Source organism: Antedon mediterranea, chromosome 11 (genome assembly GCF_964355755.1).
Source record: "Antedon mediterranea chromosome 11, ecAntMedi1.1, whole genome shotgun sequence".
Lineage (NCBI taxonomy): Eukaryota > Metazoa > Echinodermata > Crinoidea > Comatulida > Antedonidae > Antedon > Antedon mediterranea.
The window spans coordinates 16,010,796-16,038,337 of NC_092680.1; the positions used below are offsets into that span (position 1 = coordinate 16,010,796).

The window sequence follows — 27,542 nt, forward strand, 5'->3', positions numbered from 1 at the left end:
TATAGAACATCATTTTGATTAAACGCCTCCCAAAAGACCCCCCTGAAAACTAAACGCCCCAATAAATACACATAAATAAACAAAATGGGAAAGAGACAAAAACAATAAAAAATAATAATATTATTGTAATCAGACAACGGTATGTCTATCATATACGCATTTTTTATCTTCATTAAAACTGTACCGTATTATACAATGACTAACAATGATCGATAACGAACGACTGAGGTACACCACAAGTAGTTCTATTTTCTATCATACTTCAGGGAAATTTGCTTCTGTCGTATTCTGTTTTGTCCTATTCTACATTTGGTCATATCAATCCAATAACATAACAGTATGATAGTCTTAAAAACGTATATGTCTACCGGGTGTATTCAAAAAAGTAAAATCGAAATCTTATGACTTTTTGGGTCAATATTTACAGTACCAATCTAGATTTAACTGCATTTAATTATAACATAATTACATTCCCTCGGGAATGATATTAAGTTCTCTATTTCCCTCAGCTGGCGCTTCGGGAAATATATATTCCCTCGAACTTAATATCATTCCCTCGGGGATGTCAAATCTTATATTTAACCTCTAAGCAGTCAATATCTGTATAATAATATGTTTCTATTATATTGCCTTTTTTCTGAAGAATATATATAGAATAGTAATTCATGACACATATAAATCATTTGACTGCGATGTACAATAATAATCATATCCTATCCTATTCTATACAGCGCATAATGTTGTGAAACCTCTACAATGAAGCTATAAAGAAGTGACTTCGGCAAAAGAAATGTTTATCCGACTGATATTTGGTCAACAGGACATTTGATACCTAATATACCTAACAAAAGAACAATTCACTAATAGAAAATTGAACGATATGTAATTGGCCAATACAACTGTTTAGGCCTACAGATGAGATATTTTCGCCGACAACTCAGATCACTTTTAAACCCTAATTGTTGTTAAACAAAAGTAAAGTAAAAATAAAATCCAGAAATTATTTAAATGATTTTACGATTATACTAATTGTTTACAATGACGTAACTAAAAAGATTCAGTTATCAGGAGAAATACGGAAACGGTAATTCATCATCAATTCTCGCGACTTGAAGATTTTCGGACGTTGTGTATACTTGTCATAAGTCAATATGTCAATTGTAGTGTTATTTGCTACAGCAACCATACATGGGTTAATAATACATAACTGATTTGGCACAGTAATTCTATCTTCTTTATTATCAAATCGGTTGATAAAATGTCCATCACTTTTGAATAATTGTAGTTTGTGGTTACTTGCTCTAATATTATCACCCTCACCAACTGCAATTGCATGTAGCCACCTCACCATACCATCTTCATGCCCGTTTTCGACGAGTGCTTTCAGTTCCTTGTCCGTTTTATCATACATTAATAGTGGTTTCCTTCATCTGTCACAAGTACTTTTCTAGTTTGTGTAAGTGCAACATCCGAGTATCCAGAATAATTGGAACATTTTGTCTGTGTTCCTATTATCTCAATGTGCGCAATACTATCAATATCAAACATATACACACATGATATGCTCAACTCTGCTACATAAATAACAATAGCAGACTCATCCAAGTAAATAACACATGGGTTTGTTAAAACACCTTTGCCAATTGATTTGATCACATAACCATTCATATCACATACTTGAATACATGCATTTCTACAATCACTGAATGCTATTTTACCATTTGTCAAATGTATACATTCGGGTTACTTTCATACCTTTTGATAATGTAATTTTTCCAAAATTTTTTGTAAATTTCATTTTTCTAAAATGATACCAGCAAGCAATCATCATTAAACTTAACTATACCAGTAGGAATGCTCCTTAGTTTGATAGTAACAGGTTTGAATGTAACATTTGCAACTCCTCTAGGAATACCTTCTTCTTTTCCAATGTTCAATTTCTTATCTATGTCTCCAAGAAGATTTAAATTGTTGCTAGCAATCCTGTAATAGCAGGGAAGAGTTAAATTACAATTTGTAATTTAACTCTTCCCTGGTAATAGTAACATATTATGTTGTACAGCTAGACAAGTATGTTGTACATTGTATGTGATACAGTAGTAGCCATACCGAAAAAAGAAGTACTAGCATTGTGATAAACTGATAAATGTTCAATATACAGGTATATTAAACGTTTCATTACTGTTGATAATCTGACAAAATCATCAATAAATAATAGTATTGTTGATAATACGTAGGGAATGTTCCGCCGTTGACAAATCATCAAAATCAATGGGTTTAACTATTACTTGCTAGGCCTACAAGTGAACTTGCATGCGCTGCGCTGAAAACAGTTTGTTTTAACAGTTACATTGGATTAGAATCCATTTTAAATTTGCTACACTGTCTGAGAATACTTAATCATAAGTTACCTTGATGAATTGTTGTACCAATTGGAGATTTAATAATACGTGCTGATCAATCCTTTTACAACACTAACAGTAAGGGTGTTCTCTTGTCCAATTTTATTATCAAAACTTCGATATTAATACCATAATTTATCAGGAATTTAAAAGCAATGGGTAACCTCAATGCACAACGGTATTTTGTTGCTGGACATTGACTACCGGTCTCGATTTCCGTGATTTTACTGATATATACTGTTGTTTGCTGGTAAATTGTAAGTAATATTTTACTCAATGCTTCCATTAATCATTTTTATTCTGACTCACTCATAATCAAAAATTCCTGGTATTATTAGAATCGATCGATCACATACGGAACTCCATTTAAACCGACACAATATGTAATATGTATACCACCAACTTACAATAGTAAATAGCTATTTGATATTTGGCTAAATGGACTACCCTGGTAAGATATTGTTGAATTAAATACGCCTAAGTACCATATTTATTCCTGTTTTGAATAAACTCTCTCCGCGAATAAACACCCGCCACAAACATTTATATTTGTAGGTAGACTGTATTGATTGACATGATCTACAATTGACCAGGAATTTTGATGCAATTTTTAATATATGTTATCAATTGCCGATAATAATTGTGTTGTATTTGTTCTTATTTAGGGGGTATTTATTTGATCATAAATACGGTAAAAAAAACATAATAAAGTATTATTGTAATAGAGTAGACGACAGTGTATCTACACTCATTTTTATATCCTCAATAATACTGTATTATGCTGCAATGACTAAAAAATATTGATAATGAATCAAACGATTGAGGTACACCACAAAAATGTATTCAATCACATTTTTTTAAAACTAATTCTTGAGCAATTTATTTCTTCCGTATACATTGTGATTTTTAAAATCAAAATGTAAAATAATTATAATTAATTACTTGATCACACTTCACCATAAAGATGAAATATGTTTCTTAGAAGGAAAATATTCCTTATTGGTGGCATAATTGTCATCAATAAATAATGGATTGTACGCGTTGTCACCAAAAGTTCAAATTTATGACATTTCCAATATTAGTGGATGTTTAAAGATTTCGATATTTTAGTTTACAATAAATTAAACAAATGGCTCTCACATACTATGATATTCTTGATGGAAAAGTCGCCTAGTGGCTGTGCGAAGTACGACAAGATTATAATAAATGATTGTTATCAACTATTCCCTGATACGCTGCTTGGCAGGAAAGGTCGCCTCCGGTAATGCGCAACTATCGATTTGTTTTTCTCAATACATTATTGAGTGCTTTTATTATTGCTTTTTCTTTTATGTCTTTGTTTATTTTTGTAAATGTTGTTGTTAACCATACCTTGATGTTAAGGTGAATGTTAATAAATTTGAATTTATAGCTACAATGATCAATTTAAGCATAATCTCTACAACTATGAACAACTAACTTTTTATCAATCTTTACATTTATTTGTTAAATTCGTTAGGTATTTTGAATGGTATCAACATCACATAGTTTTGAACGCCGATTTGTGAGCTTAAATGAACTAAAGACACATTATACAGCAATGCTGCAGTTCCTCTGTTCATAATCGGATAAGTTTTTTTCAATTTTATTTTTCTCATCAAATGCTTCAACTTTGTCATTGTTTTTTTTTTAAATAAACTCCCGCAACACTGACCTTTTTCCCTTGCCCATTGTCGAATCAACGTAACTAAAAAGGCTTATATTCAAATATTAGTTAAGCTTTAAAATTCAATTATATTAAAGATCAGATTATCGATATTTTGTTTTGATGTTCCTAATTCTACATAATTTTACCATTTTTGATATGCTTTATATTTTGTATAGTTTACTGTGTGTTTATGTCTATATTTATTTATATTAATCCAAAGGCAAATTACTGAAAAAATAACAATGCTGTGGGTATCAGTGGCTGGATCTCAATGGAGATACAAAAAAAATCGAAAAGCTAAATCAAAACGATAAAGTAAAACAGCCAGAAAAGTTAGTAGAGCTTTCGGGCAGCACTAGACCTTCTATATGTCTATTTATATTTAAATGTAAGGCATCCTATAATTGGCGTTTATTCGCTGTTGGATGTGGTTAAAAAAAATAAAACCCAAATCAATATGTGGTTCCAAACTGCTCGTTAGTTAGTATAATTAACTGACATAAAGGCGTGTCGCACTTTATTATAACTAGTTATAATAATAGTTGGAATGAAGAGGCACTACATAGAGATGTATGGAGAAAGAGAACTGTCATGGGCCTGTCAAATGGCATATGACAAGGTAGACAAGGTAGGAGACTCCGTGTTATACGTAGCATCATACGACAATATCATAACTCAAAAGTACTGATCCTTATACAACTATTCACATGATTGACGTGAAAATTAAAACGATTAGTCAGTGTACTGAAAGGACATGGGTTTCTTTAGTTATTCCTCTATCTGTTCAGATGTTATTGAGTTGTGTCATTGCAGTTCAGGTCATAGCTAAACATCACGTATCGTTGTCAATACTGCCTTCTTCAGTAGCAATAAAGATTAAAATGATCATTCATATATATATGAAAATAAGTTTAATCCTGGTGGTATTCATCGAAACTATAATAAGAAAACGTCTGTTTTACTTTCCACAAGTTCAAGCACAGAAGTCAAAGTCAATGTTCGTAATGTCCTGTCAGATAAATAGAGTAATTGTAATTTTGCATAATGTGGTAAAGAGATAGGTATAAGTGAGGATATAAGAATCGACTGCAAATGTAAAGTTTCAGCAGAAGCCTACACGTTAAAAAGATTAATAGTCAGAGTCGAAGAATATAGAGATCAAAAACATGAATAGTTTAAGAGGTGTTGTAATAATGGTACTTGTTTTGAGTTTACATTCAGTGCACATTGTAAAGACGGACGGTATGCTAGCTGAAATAATGGGCAGACGAATCACAAATATCGGGGATACCGAAGTGCTACGGTGTTTTAGGCCTACAACGGAAAACAGAGCTGAAGAGGTCGTTTATTGGATACATGAGGGTGAGATCATTAGCGTCAATGGACTCATTCAAACATTAAATCTAGACCATCGTGCGAGATATGATATGATAGGCAATCATAAAAATGGACATTATAATTTACTTATACAAAATATAAAATCTGAAGATACTGGAAAGTGGGATTGTAAGTACGGACCATCAGTTGGTAACGTCGGTGCCCTTCAAAGTACAGTAATGATGGTGATTTCACCTGACGAGCCAGTGTGCAGTTTATCACCCACTGTTATTCATTACGGTGATTCATATCAACTAAAGTGTGTCTCAAGTGGAGGTTTTCCTGCTCCTACCCTTGTATGGTTAAAGGATGGGATGGAATTGTTACAAACAGATACCGATGACTTGCTTGTTTTAGAAAGGATTGCTGACCAGACTGATAACAATGCACAATACACGTGCGAAGTGAGAAGTCTAGCGTGGCCAACTACACGCACATGCACGCAACATGTTATGGTTATCACAGACAAAAAACCTGTGCGAATGATGAGAAATGCAGAAAAACACGCCAGAAAAAATGCAGAAGGTACGAATCATAGGCAGAACACGGACACAAGACAACATGAAGGTTGGTTATCTGATCCTAATTTTGATCACACATCAGTACGACCCCATGTAACAAACGCACAAGAAAACACTACAAACCACACGAAAACTGAAAATACGGACATGTTTGATGTATTTTCAGTAATAGGACTGGTGTGTGGTGGCGCCCTTGCTATCATAATTCTAATGGCCATTTCATGGAACAAGGGTCGCAGCAATACATTACCCAGAAGCTCCAAAACGGTAAAGATGCGTGGAACGAGAAATGCAGTGTTCAAGTCAGAAATAAAACGTCTTAGTCGCCACTCGTTTTCAAATATAACAACACGTAGTAGCACAGCAACAGCTAGTGACAGTCTGCACCATAAGCCATTAATAGATATCAATTCAGACGAAATAGTTCCTAATGAAATGATTCATCTCGACAGAATTGGTACACATAACGAATCGTCCCCGCGCTTTATAACAGTACCTATACATTAATCTAAAAAATAAGGACATAGGCCTAATAACAATCTTTCTTTCTTTTTTGGTTTAAAATTATTAGTAAAAGTTAAATATAAGTATAAGATGTAGTACTGTAAAAAGTAAAATCAATAACATTTAAAAGTGTGATCTGCTGGTCGAAATTATTGCAACAGTTTTCAACAATCTATGCAAGTAACATCATTCGTTGCAGACTATCTGAATCTGATTTTCCACTAGGCGAGTTTGTTCACGCGAATCTAAAGCGGCAGCTTATACGCATGTGCATGTTTCTATCTTCTATATCCTTCTTTGCGCATGGGTATAAGCTGACGTTTTCGATTCGCTCGAACAAATTCGCCTAGTGGAAAATCGGCTTAATAGTAAAGAAATTGATTGATTGATTGACTGATTGAAATTTATATTTATACTGGGTAGCCTCTTCAGTCAAAGACTGGTCTCCCAAAGGGCCCAGTTGGTGATCAGTGGCTGTGATGTACTAATACACCGGGGTAACCCCCTACTCGTCTCGAAAGATGTACTAGGTTCTTTAAAGTGCACACGAGCTAGATGTGTACACTGGACCTACGATTATAGTCCTTATCCGAGAAGACTCGTTCTATCACCAGAACCATGGAGTGAGTGAGCCTCGAACCCTGCCGATGTTATGGCTACGTAATTACGGTTCCACTGTCTTAGCCGCTCGGCCACTCACTCACTCTTAAATTAATATGAATTGGATGGTGAAAATAGTTCACAAGTTTAAATAGTTAATGTTTTTATTATATATATATAATCATTTTAAAAGAGCAGTCAATCTTTCATCGAATAAAATATTCTCTATTGCCAATTAGTTATTCTTTGTCTTAAATAACACACCTTAAAATAAACTGTTATTGTATTTTTCCATCGTAAATCATTGAAGATTATAAACGGATCCCAAAGGAAATAAGCTATTTTGGGCTATCCTGGAAATTTTTATAAATTTATTTTATTTGTAATGTCAGTAATGTATATGTTATCACTTTGTATGTATTTTATATACTGATTTTCGTAATAAATTCAAATCAAATCAAAGCCCAGTATTTATCACTTGCCCGTAAGGTAGAACATACCGAACGACACGTGATGTGTAATTCAACTTTCAAGAATACAATCAAGTGTGTTAGGAGTTTCGTCTATCAGAAACAATAACGTCATTTTTCTATTACAGTATGCTATCTTTTATTACGAAAGCATGGATTTCTGCACCGGATGGAAGGTAAAGTATACTGTATCCATCCAATGATTTACAATAGTAAGAGTCTTGATAAACTAAAACGATATTGTATATATATAAATTTACGTAAGGGCAACATTCGGTAAATCGCGCGTTACTTCTAGAATGTTTACTCGATAGTATATAAAGTTGGTTCGTACTTTCGGTATTGATATTTTAACCACCTGATGTAAGCCTGTTCACTAATTAAATTGAGTTAGATAATTAGTTATTGACGATCAAAACGAATTTAGGTTTAACGATTTACCACAAATATCCGATCGTGGTATTCACTGTCTAATGGATGTCCATCTTGAAAAATACCCGCACACAATAATACGAGGATGCTTCGCATTTACCTATCTGCTCCTACGATAATGGAAAACCGGTTGAACAGCTAGAGTACAGAATCATACTATTGAAGACAGGCCAATTTTCTTTAAAAAAAATTATATTTTGATAGATTTAATAAACGTTAATACAAATGTATTGATTTGCGATGAATGGAACATTCTAATCTGTATTTGAAGCTTCAAATTCCTCGGTAAATAGACGGCGCATTATTTCGACAAATGCTTAGATTAGAAATAGTGTCGGGTGTTGTATACAGAAAAGTAAACTTACTCAACAGTTCTATTGTATTCGAGAACCATCTGTGGGCACCCATAGACGGTACGCGAACGAACCATCTAGTTGTTATAATTATGAATAACTAAAGGGAACTGTTTAAGTTACGAATTTCCTCCGGAAACTTTTTATTGTTTTGTATTATTAGCACTATTGTTTGGTTACACTTACACTAAAAACTAATAAATAGAAGTTAGGTCCAAGTTCAACAAGGCCAACAGCCATAAGTCGCGTGCTAAAACGCATAGTGATACCGGACCGACAGACAGACCGACAGACCGACCAACATAGTGAACTATAGAGTCGCGTCTAAGTTAAAAAATCAGTCTAAATGACGTTTAATTTGTTTTTAAAAATGTGTAAACTTGAGCTCACTATTGATTTACAAAAATACTTTAGTTGTCTAAAATACGTTATCTTGATTGTGCTATTAGTTTCAACAAAGTACATTAATTTGAAGGCGCTAATCATTTAACAAAATTCGAAAGTTTACCAAAGTACGTCAACTTGAGGGCGCTAAACAAGTTTTAAAAACCGGATTCTTTCCAAAACTTGAAGGCGCTAAACTTAGTAATAGCCAGAGTTGAGGCATTGGTTAAATTCCAGTTGAGACCCTTTTTATGATGATTTAATTTTATATTTTTTTTATATTATATATTTTTGTTTAACATTTGAGTCCTGATAATCATGTGTAGCCTTTAGGATTGTGCCATTGAACTTTGACCCTACCCCTATATATCAATATCAATCCAGCGAGATTTTAGAGATTATTAAGACTAAGTTTGGTGAGATTTGGATTTGGCTTCATAGGCTGTTTACAAAGAAGCATAACACACACACACCACACATGAACGAAAACATTATGATGTACTCTTAATCGTAGGTAATAACACAGTTCAATCGGAATCTATAGTGTAGGTTCAAATGATGACGTATTGACAGGAAAAAACATGATTGCAGTAATATAAACACCTTTCTTTATTCATATATTGTGGGTAATGCTTTACTCAATGCTTAGCTATTATATTACTCATTTTCATTCTGTCTTACTCATAACCACACATGAACAATTCCCGGTATTATTGGGATCGACCGATCTCAGATACGGAACTATGAAAATGGCTCTCAAACATAGTATGGAAAAGTAGCCTGTTATGATCAGGGAATTGTGAGATTATTGTAATCTCACTAATTGGCTGGTATTAAAAAATCGTGTCTGGTAAATAAATCCCCTATCGATTATTAAATCAATATACCTATAAATTCTTTAGATACAAGGTTAAATTTAGGCCTATTTCATCTCTACTACAGGTATGAACAATCTAAGTATAACACTTGATTGACTTGGTAAATACATTGATCGTTTAACATTATAATCAGAATTGTAATCTTAGATGAACTAAATTATAAACAAAAATAAGAATATGTGTACCTTATCAGTACTGTATCTCTACATACTATACTATTTGTCCAGTATATCACAGGAACAATATGGTAATACAGCATCTAATTTGTACCACATGTGATGCCTGTATCATGTAAGGTTAGGTTAAGGGTATGATACTAGTAGGAGATAATACTAATACTGTTGCATATTTAAAGTTTTTACTCTGTAACAGAAAACAAAACAAAAAATCATGATATTGAAAACTGGGGTAATCTTATCTATTTAATTGTGTATGTATGCCGAAAGGTTGAAAGGGACCATTTGTCTATAGATATATAGAAAAAATAAAGGTGATTTTTTAAATCCTGGTAAATCCTGGTAAATGAGGCGTCATCGAAGGCACTGCAATAACAAATTAGTCTGTTTTACATTCCACAAGTATAAGTTGAAGCACCGGAGTTTACAGCATATTCGAGGTTCGTAATATCCTGTCCGAAGAAGAGACCTATTGTGATGTTTTATACATGTGTGGTCACACGATGGTATAAAATGGGAAGTCTAATAATCTAATGCACAAACTGTCAACTTACATCACAAGTACATGTTAAAAGACAATTTACAAGGGCAGGATTAAGAAATTTAAAACATGATGGTGAATAGTTTACGCGCTGTAATGACGACGATCATTGTTTGGAGTATGAATTCACATATGTTAGCTGCACAAATGGGCTTACGAACCACCAGCATTGGAAGTACCGAAGTTATACGGTGTTTTCCAGATAAAAAGGGAGTTGATGTTGCTTGGATTCATGAAGGAGAGATAGTTAGCATTAATGGACTCATTTATACAATAAATCTAGACCATCGTGCGAGATATTCTATGATAGGCGATCATCAAAATGGACATTATAACCTGCAGATAAAAAACATAAAAGCTGAAGATACGGGAAAGTGGGATTGTATGTTCGGACCACCGGGTAACGTTGAAACTATTAAAAGGACAGTGATGATTGTGATTCCGCCTGATGACGGTTACCCAAGTTGCGTGTTATCATCACCAACTGTTATTCGTACCGGTGATCCGTATGAACTAGTATGTGACTCAAGTGGAGGTTTTCCTGCTCCTACCCTCGTATGGTTAAGGGATGGGGTGGAATTGTTACAAACAGATACCGATGACTCGCTTGTTTTAGAAAGGATTGCTGACCAGACGGATAACAATGCACAATACACGTGCGAAGTAAGAAGTCTAGCGTGGCCAACTGCTGCACGCACATGCACACAGAATGTTATGGTTATCCCAACAGACAAACCACCCGCGCCACTGACCACAAGCTTAACGACAAGTGAGCGCATAATTACTACAGAAAAACATACAACGCAACAGCCTTCAGAAAAACGCACTATGCAACATCATTCCGAAAAACACACTACGCAAAATCCTAAAAACCCCACAACCGTAATAAACAAATTTACGAATGCACTAAATCCAGACGCTACACAACACGACGGTAGGTCAACTGATCCAAATAGTGATCACATCTCAGAACGACCGCATGTAACAAACGCACAAGAAAATACAAACCAAACAGAAAACCTAAACCCGGAAGCCACGCAATCTCCCCCTATGTTTGACGCATTGACAATCTTTGGACTATTGTGCGGTTTCTTTCTTGTGATTTTAATTTTGATGGCTGTTTCATGGACCAAGGGTCGCAAAAAGACATTTACAGGCACGCCTGAAACAGAAAAGATGCGTGGATCGACAGAGTCAATAGTAGAATCAGAAAACAAATATTATTCTCGCCCGTATTCAACTACAACACTTAACAGCACAGCAACTACTGAGACCATTTACCACGTTCCACGGGTGCCGAGTGTGCCGAGTTTGTACTGCGTATCGTTAATAGATAGACATTCAGGTGAAATAGTGTCCACAAATGTAGAAATGTTTGATGATCAAGACAAGATTTATCAACATGACGAATCGCTATCACACTCTACAGATATAGGCCGGCCTATATATGCGAAAGTTAAGAAAAATAAGTATTGATATAACTATACAATGCCTATCTTTTTTGGTTGTAAACATCGTAAATGATCGAATAAACACATCAGAATCACTGTATTGAATATTGTGTACATTGGTACTGTTTAAAGACATGACCATACAAGAAAGTAAGTATATTATATAAACTTTGTTACATGAAACGCATTGCTTGTAAGTTTACCTTCTACAAGTTAAATATTATATTTTGAACAATGCTAACTAGAATTGCCTGAAAAATAGTTGGAATGCTATAGGTGGCGCTTTCCACAGCAACACATGATACGTCAATGTGACATGAATGTTTAGCATGTACCACAGTGTTATCTAATAAGTAATATATGCTACAGATTTTCCAACATATTTTCTATATAATAGTAAAAAACAACTAATATTATCGAGTGAATATATTACGGTAGCTTTCAGTTGACTTGATAGGTGGATGTATATATTTATTCTACGTGTTTGTAAAAAATTGTTATAAATATTAATGAAAAATGGTACAGTAAATGTAAATAGTATTGATAAGTATTAATGATGTATAACCTATCATATTTAAAGTTAAAATAATAATTATATATATATATAATTATATATAAACAAATCAGGCAAAGAACATTAATTCTAAACATATATATACAATTTTGAATGCTTGTAAATTCTCTGTTAAACTGTATTATAATGACCTTATTTTATGATTTTAATTAAGTAAAATAAATACATTTATTTCTTCTACGTGTTTGTAAAAAAATTTTAAAAATATTAATGAAATGGTATAGTAAATGTAAATAGTATTGATAAGTATATGTAAGTAGATGTATTGTCCCTTTGTCAAATTCCAAAAAAATAAAAATTAAAAGATTTCGAAAAAAAGTGGGTAATTTTGAACTATCATAATAGTTATTAATTTTCACAAAAAATTTGTCGAAAAAAAAATAATTTAACTGAAATACAGACGTTTTTTGGTTCAAAAAATAACTTTGACTTCCAGTCAAAGTTTTCGATCAAAACATATCTCATAATGCAATGCGCTTGTTTGGCTACTGTGTATGCATAATCATAAAACTTCCTCGCGATCTGTGTGAAAACACCTTCTTAATCGTGACAAGTTGTAAACAATCCTAATTAGCATCATGCATAATGCATACTCATGGTTTGAAATCTTTGTTTACTTTCGCTCCCGACTATTTTCCAGACGAAATGTAATAAAATTAATTTAGCTGTTAATTACGTAAAATTGTTGTATTTGGCTTGAATTTTCGACTTAAAGTGAATAACTTTAATATTACTTTGATATGGCCAATTAAAATTTAGTATATTTTGACCTTCATTTTTGTGTGTTTCAAGGGACAATACATCTTTAATGATGTCTAACTTATATGATATTTAACGTTAAAAAAATATTAATAATGTTGAATGCTTATGAATTATCTGTTAAAATTTATTATATGAACTTATTTTATGATTGAAATTAAATGAAATAAATACATTTATTTCTTCTACGTGTTTGTAAAAATTTGTTAAAAAAGATTAATGAAATGGTATAGTAAATGTAAATAATATTGATAAGTGTTGATGATTTCTAACTTATATCATATTTAACGTTAAAATAATAGTATTTTGATTGCTAATAAATTCTCTGTTAAACTTTATTATATGACCTTATTTTATGATTGCAATAAAGTAAAATAAAAAATGGGTTGATTGTATCAATATACTTGTACATGTATCAATAACTATGTCAACAAAAGCTATGGCAACGGTAGAATAGATTACAACTATCTCGCCTTCGATGGGATTGTCCCGCTTTCTGATGTTATGTCCCGCCCGACTTAAGTACTAAAAAAAAACATAATGTTTAATCATACATTTATTGATTAATCTTTAAAATGTCTATACCGAACTAAACTGACAATCATCTAAACTTGTTGTGTATTTGCAGTATCTTCAGCTACGCCATACATTACAATGAATGAGATCAACGCAATAGAGGAGAGGGATTGGCGAGTCAAATACAATGAATGAGATCACCACAATAGATGAGAGGGATTGGCGAATCAAATACAATGAATGAGATCACCGCAATAGAGGAGAGGGATTGGCGAGTCAAATACAATGAATGAGATCACCGCAATAGAGGAGAGGGATTGGCGAGTCAAATACAATGAATGAGATCACCGCAATAGAGGAGAGGGATTGGCGAGTCAAATACAATGAATGAGATCACCGCAATAGAGGAGAGGGATTGGCGAGTCAAATACAATGAATGAGATCACCGCAATAGAGGAGAGGGATTGGCGAGTCAAATACAATGAATGAGATCACCGCAATAGAGGAGAGGGATTGGCGAGTCAAATACAATGAATGAGATCACCGCAATAGAGGAGAGGGATTGGCGAGTCAAATACAATGAATGAGATCACCGCAATAGAGGAGAGGGATTGGCGAGTCAAATACAATGAATGAGATCACCGCAATAGAGGAGAGGGATTGGCGAGTCAAATACAATGAATGAGATCACCGCAATAGAGGAGAGGGATTGGCGAGTCAAATACAATGAATGAGATCACCGCAATAGAGGAGAGGGATTGGCGAGTCAAATACAATGAATGAGATCACCGCAATAGAGGAGAGGGATTGGCGAGTCAAATACAATGAATGAGATCACCGCAATAGAGGAGAGGGATTGGCGAGTCAAATACAATGAATGAGATCACCACAATAGAGGAGATGGATTGGCGAGTCAAATACAATGAATGAGATCACCGCAATAGAGGAGAGGGATTGGCGAGTCAAATACAATGAATGAGATCACCGCAATAGAGGAGAGGGATTGGCGAGTCAAATACAATGAATGAGATCACCGCAATAGAGGAGAGGGATTGGCGAGTCAAATACAATGAATGAGATCACCGCAATAGAGGAGAGGGATTGGCGAGTCAAATACAATGAATGAGATCACCGCAATAGAGGAGAGGGATTGGCGAGTCAAATACAATGAATGAGATCACCGCAATAGATGAGAGGGATTGGCGAATCAAATAGAATGAATGAGATCCCCGCAATAGAGGAGAGGGATTGGCGAGTCAAATACAATGAATGAGATCACCGCAATAGAGGAGAGGGATTGGCGAGTCAAATACAATGAATGAGATCACCGCAATAGAGGAGAGGGATTGGCGAGTCAAATACAATGAATGAGATCACCGCAATAGAGGAGAGGGATTGGCGAGTCAAATACAATGAATGAGATCACCGCAATAGAGGAAAGGGATTGGCGAGTCAAATACAATGAATGAGATCACCGCAATAGAGGAGAGGGATTGGCGAGTCAAATACAATGAATGAGATCACCGCAATAGAGGAGAGGGATTGGCGAGTCAAATACAATGAATGAGATCACCGCAATAGATGAGAGGGATTGGCGAATCAAATAGAATGAATGAGATCCCCGCAATAGAGGAGAGGGATTGGCGAGTCAAATACAATGAATGAGATCACCGCAATAGATGAGAGGGATTGGCGAATCAAATAGAATGAATGAGATCCCCGCAATAGAGGAGAGGGATTGGCGAGTCAAATACAATGAATGAGATCACCGCAATAGAGGAGAGGGATTGGCGAGTCAAATACAATGAATGAGATCACCGCAATAGAGGAGAGGGATTGGCGAATCAAATACAATGAATGAGATCACCGCAATAGAGGAGAGGGATTGGCGAGTCAAATACAATGAATGAGATCACCACAATAGAGGAGAGGGATTGGCGAGTCAAATACAATGAATGAGATCACCGCAATAGAGGAGAGGGATTGGCGAGTCAAATACAATGAATGAGATCACCGCAATAGAGGAGAGGGATTGGCGAGTCAAATACAATGAATGAGATCACCGCAATAGAGGAAAGGGATTGGCGAGTCAAATACAATGAATGAGATCACCGCAATAGAGGAGAGGGATTGGCGAGTCAAATACAATGAATGAGATCACCGCAATAGAGGAGAGGGATTGGCGAGTCAAATACAATGAATGAGATCACCGCAATAGAGGAGAGGGATTGGCGAGTCAAATACAATGAATGAGATCACCGCAATAGAGGAGAGGGATTGGCGAGTCAAATACAATGAATGAGATCACCGCAATAGAGGAAAGGGATTGGCGAGTCAAATACAATGAATGAGATCACCGCAATAGAGGAGAGGGATTGGCGAGTCAAATACAATGAATGAGATCACCGCAATAGAGGAGAGGGATTGGCGAATCAAATACAATGAATGAGATCACCGCAATAGAGGAGAGGGATTGGCGAGTCAAATACAATGAATGAGATCACCACAATAGAGGAGAGGGATTGGCGAGTCAAATACAATGAATGAGATCACCGCAATAGAGGAGAGGGATTGGCGAGTCAAATACAATGAATGAGATCACCGCAATAGAGGAGAGGGATTGGCGAGTCAAATACAATGAATGAGATCACCGCAATAGAGGAAAGGGATTGGCGAGTCAAATACAATGAATGAGATCACCACAATAGAGGAGAGGGATTGGCGAATCAAAATAGAAACATAAATATGTTGTTCAAAATTAGGACAAGAGATAGGCGGCGCTATACTGTATTTTTTTTTAAATGTCAACCAAGAGAAATCCGATTTTCCAAAATGTATTGCTTCCAAAATAGAGAAACCGGATAGGTGGTCAGGAATAGTGACAATGGTATTGTCCAAAACAGAAAACTGAAAATGGTGGTCCTGGACACTTATCTATTTCAGATATGTCAATTCGTTTTTTCATTTAAAATGAAAAAAAAAATTACATTCTATTATCAAGCTCTGTAAAATCATCTTTTTCAATTAGCACAGTATTTTATATATTACTCTATCCATACATTTCATACATTTTATTGCATCTTGTTCAGTTCCTGATCCCGTGTTGTCCTGCTTTTTTGTTTGTTTTGTTTTTCAGTTTCGAAAGCTTATGGTGGTTTTGATTTTATATTCAATAGGGCAGCCATTTCCTGATCATCCTTCTTGTGGAAAACAGTGGCGTGTTTCTTGATAATACAGAGGACATGGGAGTGCTCCAGGTACGATGACCGGTAACGTTCTAAACTCTCCCAGTATTGAAAACCAACCAAATAAGGTGTTTCTCCGCAATCTTCCTAGAAAACTGCATGGTGCGGCGAGTAAAGTTTATTGACCTTTTAGTAGAAACGTCTTAAAAAAATAGTGACGCGTGTTTCCTGGCTAAACGCCGTAATACTGACAATACCAGCGCAGATGCTTGGTGCTTTTTATAGATAAACAACGCAAAAAAAACATTAGTTTTAGTTAGAACTTCAAATTACGGCCACGTTCTCAAAGTGGGGAGACTTTGCGCATACGCAAATGATTACATTTACGTCATTCAAATCGACGTTGTGTGGTATTAAGATAACTGAGAGACTTAGCAGTACAAAGTGATAAAATACATATTCCGTAGAGATTAATTACAAGAAGGAGTATGATGAATGTGCTACGTGTTACAGTAATAATGATCGTTGTTTGGAATATGAATTCACGTATCATATCTGCACAGTTACGAACCAGCATTGGGAGTACCGAATTTATACATTGTTTTCTAGATATAAAGGGAGCATATGTTGTTTGGATTCATGAAGGAGAGATCGTTAGCGTTAATGGACTCATGTATACAGTAAATCCAGACCATCGTGCGAGATATGATATTATAGGCGATCATCGAAATGGACATAATAACCTACAGATAAAAAATATAAAAGCTGAAGATACGGGAAAGTGGGATTGTATGTTCGGACCACCGGGTAACGTTGAAACTATTAAAATAACAGTGATGATTGTGATTCCACCTGACGATGGTTACCCAAGTTGCGCTGTATCACCATTAACTGTTATTCGTACCGGTGATCCGTATGAACTAGTATGTGACTCAAGTGGAGGTTTTCCTGCTCCTACCCTCGTATGGTTAAGGGATGGGGTGGAATTGTTACAAACAGATACCGATGACTCGCTTGTTTTAGAAATGATTGCTGACCAGACGGATAACAATGCACACTACACTTGCGAAGTGAGAAGTCTAGCGTGGGAAACTGCACGCACATGCACGCAGAATGTTATGGTTATCCCAACAGACAAACCACCCGCGCCACTGACCACACGCTTAACGATAAGTGAGCGCATTATCACTCGAAAAAAACATACCACGCAACAGCCTTTAGAAAAACGCACTACGCATAATGTTAGAGTTATTCCAACAGATGGACCATCTACTCAAGTAACTAAGTAAAGAAATAGTATTTGATACAAGACGTAAAATGTTTGGACATGATAAGTTAATTATTAAAGGTGTAGAAATAGATCAAGTAGACGAACAAAAATACTTAGGAACCACTATTGACAAAGGTCTCAAATGTAATACTCAAATAAATACCGTGTTTAAAAAAGCAAATCAAAGGCTATATTTCTTAAGAAAACTAAAACTATATAAAATTGATAATACTATATTAACGTTATTCTACAGGGCTATAGTGCAAAGTGTTTTAACTATTAGTTTAATATCGTTGTTTTTTGGTCTTACAAATGAGAACAAAGAAAAATTAGAACGAGTCAGGAAGCGTGCAGGCAAAATTATTGGCTCTGACCTACCAACTATTCAACAAACATATGAAAAAAAGAGTATTACATAAAGTTAACATGATTATGAATGACCACACACACCCACTAAATAAGTACTATGTTTTAAACAGATCTGGTATACAATACTGCTAATATATATATATATATTTTTAATATTTTTGATGTCACATTCGTATTTTTATAAGATCTTGTATTTTTGTATTTATGACTTTTATATATTTTTAATTAATTGTTGAGAGCTTGCTAACGAAACGAATTTCCTTTTGGACCAATAAATTTCTGTATTCTGTATTCTGTATTCTATACCATAATACAAGAAGCTACAATTACGCTAAACCCAGACATTACACAGCAAAATTCTGATTCTTGTTTTAAGAAAAAAAAAACTTGTTTCAAGCAAAATATTTCTTGAAACAAGTAAATTTTGACTTGTCCGTATTTCAATACTTTTTGGCTTACCAAGAATCGTAAAATTCTTAACAAGAATCACACAAATTCTTATCAAGAAAATTATTCTTGCCAAGAAATAATACTTTAAGAACAATATTCTTACCAAGAATTTAATTGCTTTTTTCATTCTTGTTTTAAGCAGTATCTGCCTTAAAATAAGTAACAATTTATCGATTTTTTAAAATAGAATTCTTGTTTCAAGCAATATTTTTCTTAAAATAAGTAAGAATATTCCGATTTGTATTTTTTTGAATTCTTGTTTCAAGCAATATATTTCTTAAAATAAGTAAGAATATTCCGATTTGTATTTTATAGAATTCTTGTTTCAAGCAATATATTTCTTAAAATAAGTAAGAATATTCCGATTTGTATTTTTTTGAATTCTTGTTTCAAGCAAGATATTTCTTAAAATAAGTAAGAATATTCCGATTTGTATTTTATAGAATTCTTGTTTCAAGCAATATATTTCTTAAAATAAGTAAGAATATTCCGATTTGTATTTTTTTGAATTCTTGTTTCAAGCAAGATATTTCTTAAAATAAGTAAGAATATTCCGATTTTTATTTTTTGAATTCTTGTTTCAAGCAATATTTTTCTTAAAATAAGTAAGAATATTCCGATTTGTATTTTTTGAATTCTTGTTTCAAGCAATATTTTTCTTAAAATAAGTAAGAATATTCCGATTTGTATTTTTTGAATTCTTGTTTCAAGCAATTTTTTTCTTAAAATAAGTAAGAATATTCCGATTTGTATTTTTTGAATTCTTGTTTCAAGCAAAATATTTCTTAAAATAAGTAAGAATATTCCGATTTTTATTTGTAGAATTCTTGTTTCAAGCAATATTTTTCTTAAAATAAGTAAGAATATTCCGATTTGTATTTTTTAGAATTCTTGTTTTAAGCAATATTTTTCTTAAAATAAGTAAGAATATTCCGATTTTTAATTTTAATATTCTTGTTTCAAGCAATATATTTCTTAAAATAAGTAAGAATATTCCGATTTGTATTTCTTGAATTCTTGTTTCAAGCAATATTTTTCTTAAAATAAGTAAGAATATTCCGATTTGTATTTTATAGAATTCTTGTTTCAAGCAATATATTTCTTAAAATAAGTAAGAATATTCCGATTTGTATTTTTTTGAATTCTTGTTTCAAGCAAGATATTTCTTAAAATAAGTAAGAATATTCCGATTTTTATTTTTTGAATTCTTGTTTCAAGCAATATTTTTCTTAAAATAAGTAAGAATATTCCGATTTGTATTTTTTGAATTCTTGTTTCAAGCAATATTTTTCTTAAAATAAGTAAGAATATTCCGATTTGTATTTTTTGAATTCTTGTTTCAAGCAAAATATTTCTTAAAATAAGTAAGAATATTCCGATTTTTATTTGTAGAATTCTTGTTTCAAGCAATATTTTTCTTAAAATACAGTAAGTAAGAATATTCCGATTTGTATTTTTTAGAATTCTTGTTTTAAGCAATATTTTTCTTAAAATAAGTAAGAATATTCCGATTTTTAATTTTAATATTCTTGTTTCAAGCAATATATTTCTTAAAATAAGTAAGAATATCCGATTTGTATTTTTTGAATTCTTGTTTCAAGCAATATTTTTCTTAAAATAAGTAAGAATATTCCGATTTGTATTTTTTGAATTCTTGTTTCAAGCAATATTTTTCTTAAAATAAGTAAGAATATTCCGATTTGTATTTTTTGAATTCTTGTTTCAAGCAATATATTTCTTAAAATAAGTAAGAATATTCCGATTTTTATTTGTAGAATTCTTGTTTCAAGCAATATTTTTTTTAAAATAAGTAAGAATATTCCGGTTTGTATTTTTTAGAATTCTTGTTTTAAGCAATATTTTTCTTAAAATAAGTAAGAATATTCCGATTTATATTTTTAGTTTTCTTGTTTCAAGCAATATATTTCTTAAAATAAGTAAGATCCGATTTTTATTTGTAGAATTCTTGTTTCAAGCAAAACTTTTTTTAAAATAAGTAAACAAGAAGTCTATCAAATAAAAACCAGTAAATGTTTACTTATTTTAAGAAAAGTATTGCTTGAAACAAGAATTCTATCAAATTAAAATTCGTAAATTCTTACTTATATTGGGAAAAAAATTGCTTGAAACAAGAATTCTATAAAATATAAATCATTAAAAATTTATTTTAAGAACGATAAATGAATACTCATTTTAAGTAATATTTTACTTAAACAAATAAATTCAAGAATGTTATAAAACATAATGTTAACAATACTGTTATTTTCATTAAGAACTACAATTTACATGACATTAGGTACAATAATATATACAACTTCTTTAAAACAAACTTGTTTTTATTAATAATAAAATGCCATCAAAAGAAAACTTAAAAACATTAAAATGGTAAAATACAAATTTCGTAAAATTCTTCTCCCGCACCTGGGCTTTAAACTATTAGGTGTCTTTAAATTTATTAATGTATACTAATGATGATTCAACAGCCTTTGTCAAGTGTACAGGTGTGTTTTCATCACAAATCACTAACTGTTAAAGAATAGTGAGGCCTACTTCTTTTCATTTTGGATAATCGAAATCTAGAAGGTAAAAAGTGGAGAGGAGAGTAACTAGAGCCTCATCTAATTTTGCTTTCTTTGTAGTTAGAATTGTTTGCTAAACTTTAATGTAGGCCATTTCTGTGTCCAAAAGCAATACCGGCATATTACCTGATCGGCGTGAAGACCAGGATTCTGGATCTTTATTCATGTTCCTAAAAATGAAAAGAGATTAATATAGTTTTAGTTATTACTGTATTTAAAATATGTGTAACATCATCAACTAATTGGGTACGGTGTGGTTTTAGAGTCCTATATCTGGGGCGGTAAACACAAAAACATGACGCAATATTAGAACGGTGGTAAGAATAATTTTACATTATAAGACATAAGGGTGGGTGGAATATGCATTTGAACTTTTTAATCACAAACTTTGCCCTGTTTATACCAATCCCAAAGACAGGCCTGGCTGTATCTATTATTTTTAGTTAAATTATTAGGGTCTAAATTTATTTTTAATATTACTATTTAGGAAGACAATACGCAAAACGGTGCTCAATCCTGATTGATGTTTTTATTCCGTATCAATGTTTATAATAACAATCATACAATTAAATGTAAATTTTGTTTAATTGTTTGATTTTAATAAATTATTGTAAACATAGTATATACCTCGAATTTTAAGCTATTTTAAAAAAACACTTTAAGATATTTTTTTTTAATGTACATAATGTTACTTGTATTTTAAATTTTAAAAAACACTAAATACCTTCAAGGTCGGCAGACTTTTTTTGATGAGTTTTTCCCAACAAATATGTTTGACAACATATGGGTTATCTTTGAACCTAACCAAAAATAACAAATTGAAAACATTATATTATATAAATTTATTTAAATGAGTGGAATAATGTATGGACATAAACTTGATATACTGTAGCTCAAATTTTTAATAATGTAGCCTACAGTTTTGTAGGTGGTCAATGTAAAAGGAAGGGGAAAGGGTGGGCTGGCCAGGAGAGCATTAATATGTCAAAAATTAATATTCATAAGTCATTTATTTAATTTTAGTTGTCAAAGGGAGGAGTGCATGACACTAGCTTGAGTCGAACCAAGCTGTTAAAAATACGTACACAATATGTACACGTATTTTCCTCACTACCATTGGTCCATTATAAAACTATTTATGAATAGATAAAAGTACAAAAACATACACTGTACTTACCAGATGGAGGACTGGTGTTTCTCTTTAAAATACCAAAATAAACTATATTATTCTCTAATTTGGAAAAATTTGCTAAGCACTTTTTTAAAAAGCTTTCTTTTGTATTTCATTCCTCTTTGCCTAGTAATAATTAGTATCCTTCGAACTTCTTCAATTACCTAACAAATAATTTAAGATATTGTAAATAACACAGTTTTTTAAAAAGAAATTTAATATAACAATTTTAGTTATGCAGTACGTATGTTTTTTGTTTGTTTTTTTAGTATGTTTTTTTTAAATTTAGAGTTAAGAACATAAAGTTTCAATATCGATGTGATCACTTCGGGGATTACTTAGTGTGTACAATTAATTAAATATAAAGAAGTGTTTTTAAATGTCATATTTCTCATTGGAATATGTGTATATAATACAGTATAATCCTTCGTAGATATTTCATGGCTACATTACAAAATAACTGTTACATTATATAAATTGTATTATCTATTATTAGGCCTTCCTTATACCTAGCTGAAATAGGTCCGACAATATTTGTCCCCTCTGTCAATGTCTGAACTAAAATGCTAAGCTAAACCTATACACCTGTCCGTCAGTACAGGCATAGTAGGCTAGCCTAGACCTACTAGTTCCAGGCCTACAGTATTACTAACTAGGAAGGAGCCTAGGCTAGGGCCAGGCTAGGCCTAGACTGCTGGCAGATTAAAATATAATTATTAGGCCTACGAACCTGTTAAAATGTTGGCCATTTCTTCATCTATTTCTCGGATCTTCAACAAAGCGTCTTCCTTCGACATTATATTAGACTAATCTTACTAGGCCTATTGAAGCATTTAATATATAAATTGCGATGAAAGGTGTCTTTTACTTACAAACTCTAGATTTTGAATGATTACTTTAAAAAACCGTTGGCCATGATCCCGCCGGGAGCTAGGTCATCGACCACACACAGTGTTGTTTTTCAACTATAACCAAAAATTTATCGCTGGCCTTTTACCCAGAATGTATAAGGTCATTATACTGCTCAACGTTAAAGCATGGAGGTATAAACCTCCATGGTGGTTAAAGCAAATCTGTAAAACGTCTGGACCAACAGTAATACGACAGACAATAATAATGACACATGTTTGTTGCAGTCCGAAAAAAAGCGATAAGTTGGTGCCAGTAAACTGAAGTAGGTACAGTATTTGCTACCCTATTTGCTAAGGCATTATAATTCAATTCATGGAAATACTCCGAATTTTCGAGTAACATGTGGAATTGGTGGTTCGCTGCCCGGCAAGCTTTGGAATTTACAATTCGTTTTACAAGCATGTCATAAGACGCCATTTTAAGGACGAGTATAACAATCGGCAACCTCCTGCAGTTGACGATGGAAACATCAGTAATAAGTATGCCTGGAGAAAACGAGGATGCCAATTGAGGATGAAGTAGAACTAGGCCTAGACTAGGAGACTGACGAAGTTAATGAAGAAAAAAACTATTATAACGGGGATGATTTATCAACTGACGATAGTAGTAGTGATAATTCTAGTATTGTTATACTGTTAATGATTGTTTAATATTAATTATCTTGCTGATGCTCAGCAAGAAGGCCTACTAACTAGAGGATGAACAAGCAGATAATAGTATAAAAAATGCTGATTTCTTTCTACTAAAATTAAAGGAGAGAAACAAGATTCCACAGGTAAGCCATTTTGCTTTAAAATTACAACAATTATGCATTTTAAACTATTTTTTATTAGAGAAATACGTCTATTTCCTAGGCCTTGCTGGTACTGTTATATACAGGACTATTAGCTATAGTAACTATAGGACTTGGGTACTAGGCCTAGGCCTAGGCATTATACACTCTAAGTTTATGTTGCATTTTTTTTGTGACCAATTTCATTGTATACAAATAACATTTTTTTTGTTAGGCTGCATAGCTCCCCAACTAAAGCACAACTTAGTTTTTAAACATATTAAAACTTGAATATAAAAAATATTAAATCAATATTATTTTCTTTAGGTGGTTGCAGTGCAATCGATTATTCAAAGCACAAACAGTTTGATTACCCAGATTCTTTCATCAGTTGAAACTGAAGTGCTAACTGCTCTACCGTTGTGTGAATATAAGGATATTGACAATCTATTTTAAGTAAAACATTTCTCAAAATAAGTATTTTTAAGAATATTAAAATAGAATTGACTTCAATTCAAGCAAAAATAGTCTTGATAGGATATAGTATGATATTGACTTCTTATCTTAAGTAAAACATTTCTCAAAATAAGTATTTTTAAAAATATTGCGAATCTCAATTTAAGCAAAAATAGTCTTGATAAGATAGTATGATATTGACTTCTTATTTTAAGTAAAACATTTCTCAAAATAAGTATTTTAAAGAATATTGCGAATCTTGATTCAAGTAAAAATAGTCTTGATAAGATAGTATGATATTGACTTCTTATTTTAAGTAAAACATTTCTCAAAATCAGAATATTGCGAATCTGAATTCAAGCAAAAATAGTCTTGATAGGATAGTATGATATTGACTTCTTATTTTAAGTAAAACATTTTTCAAAATAAGTATTTTTTTAAATATTGCGAATCTCAATTTAAGCAAAAATAGTCTTGATAAGATAGTATGATATTGACTTCTTATTTTAAGTAAAACATTTCTCGAAATAAGTATTTTTAAGAATATTGCGAATCTTGATTCAAGTAAAAATAGTCTTGATAAGATAGTATGATATTGACTTCTTATTTTAAGTAAAACATTTCTCAAAATAAGTATTTTTTAAAATATTGCGAATCTCAATTTAAGCAAAAATAGTCTTGATAAGATAGTATGATATTGACTTCTTATTTTAAGTAAAACATTTCTCAAAATAAGTATTTTAAAGAATATTGCGAATCTTGATTCAAGTAAAAATAGTCTTGATAAGATAGTATGATATTGACTTCTTATTTTAAGTAAAACATTTCTCAAAATCAGAATATTGCGAATCTGAATTCAAGCAAAAATAGTCTTGATAGGATAGTATGATATTGACTTCTTATTTTAAGTAAAACATTTTTCAAAATAAGTATTTTTTAAAATATTGCGAATCTCAATTTAAGCAAAAATAGTCTTGATAAGATAGTATGATATTGACTTCTTATTTTAAGTAAAACATTTCTCGAAATAAGTATTTTTAAGAATATTGCGAATCTTGATTCAAGTAAAAATAGTCTTGATAAGATAGTATGATATTGACTTCTTATTTTAAGTAAAACATTTCTCAAAATAAGTATTTTTAAAAATATTGCGAATCTCAATTTAAGCAAAAATAGTCTTGATAAGATAGTATGATATTGACTTCTTATTTTAAGTAAAACATTTCTCAAAATAAGTATTTTTAAGAATATTGCGAAACCTAATTTAAGAAACTTTGTCTTACCTAGAAAAATATTTATTGTTTTAAGTAATTTTTAGAATTCATCAATCTTGATTTAAGAAAAATTATTCTTGATAGGGATAAATATAATATTGATTTCTTATTTTAAGTAAAATACTTTTCAAATTATGTATTTTCAAATCTTGTTTTAAGCAAAACTATTCTTAATAAGAAGAGAATGATATTGACTTCTTATTTTAAGTAAAATATTTCTTGTAATAAGCATTTTCAAGAATATTGCGAATCTTGATTCAAGTAAAAATAATCTTGATAAGGGTAGTGTGAAATTGACTTCTTATTTTAAGTAAAATATTTCTCAAAACAAGTATTTTCAAGACTATTGCAAAACCTAATTTAAGAAACTTTGTCTTACCTAGAAAAATATTGATTGTTTTAAGTAATTTTTATAATTCATCAATCTTGATTTAAGAAAAATTATTCTTGATAGGGATAAATATAATATAGATTTCTTATTTTAAGTAAAATACTTTTCAAATTAAGTATTTTCAAATCTTGTTTTAAGCAAAACTATTCTTAATAAGAAGAGAATGATATTGACTTCTTATTTTAAGTAAAATATTTCTTGTAATAAGCATTTTCAAGAATATTGCAAAACTTAATTTAAGAAAATGTGTCTTTTCTAGAAAATTATTTCTTGTTTTAAGTAATTTTAAATCTTGACAAGAAAAAAAATACTTATTTTAAGAATTTTTTCTTAAAACAAGATTTTTTTTTCTTGCTTAGAATTTCAAATTTTGCTGTGTACACGAAGAAACGGTGCGACGTTATACTCAAATATTTATCTCACATCACAGCAGATTGTTTTTATTGGGTTGGCAATATCACGTGGTTTTATTATTATTATCCTAATTATTATGATAGCTGTTTCATGGACCAGGTGTCATAAAAAGAGATTTACCCACGTCACAAGCGAAACAGAAAATTCGAAACTATCGACACGCGAGTGCCGAGTGTGCTCCATACCCCACTAGATACGAATAAAGGTGATATTGTTTCTACAAATGTAGACATATTTTATCCAGAGAGAATTTATCAACATCACGTATTGTCACCTTATTATCCGAATACCATATTCAAAGTTTAAAACATCAAGAGTGTAACGACAACCCGCGAAATGCCGAGTATCAGGTGAACAGGTGAAACTAGATTATTTGTAGAAATATTGGATAAAGTTATGCTTATCAGCACGACGCATCGTCACCTTAATATACAAGTATACCAGATAGGCCTATATAAATGATTTAAAAGTTAAAAATAAGTATTGACCATGATGATGTTTGTTTTTCTTGTAAATACCGACATCGTATCGGAAACACATCGGTTGAATAATACCACTAGGTGCGCCGCACCTGGATGTGGTGTTGTGTGTTTTTATAAAAGCCGTCAAACAACAATATTTTATGAAAAGCATTAGTTAATGGCACGGCATTGTAGATTCAAATTGATGTTAAG

General features: G+C 32.2%; 1 protein-coding gene across 1 annotated transcript; it reads left to right on the forward strand.

Moving 5' to 3' along the window:
- The first annotated feature begins 10,326 nt into the window (after positions 1 to 10,326).
- Positions 10,327 to 12,288, forward strand: LOC140062785 (uncharacterized). Its single transcript, XM_072109114.1, has one exon. It carries the CDS (start codon positions 10,395 to 10,397, stop codon positions 11,799 to 11,801), a length of 1,407 nt encoding a protein of 468 aa, XP_071965215.1. The 5' UTR covers positions 10,327 to 10,394; the 3' UTR covers positions 11,802 to 12,288.
- Positions 12,289 to 27,542: the final 15,254 nt, after the last annotated feature.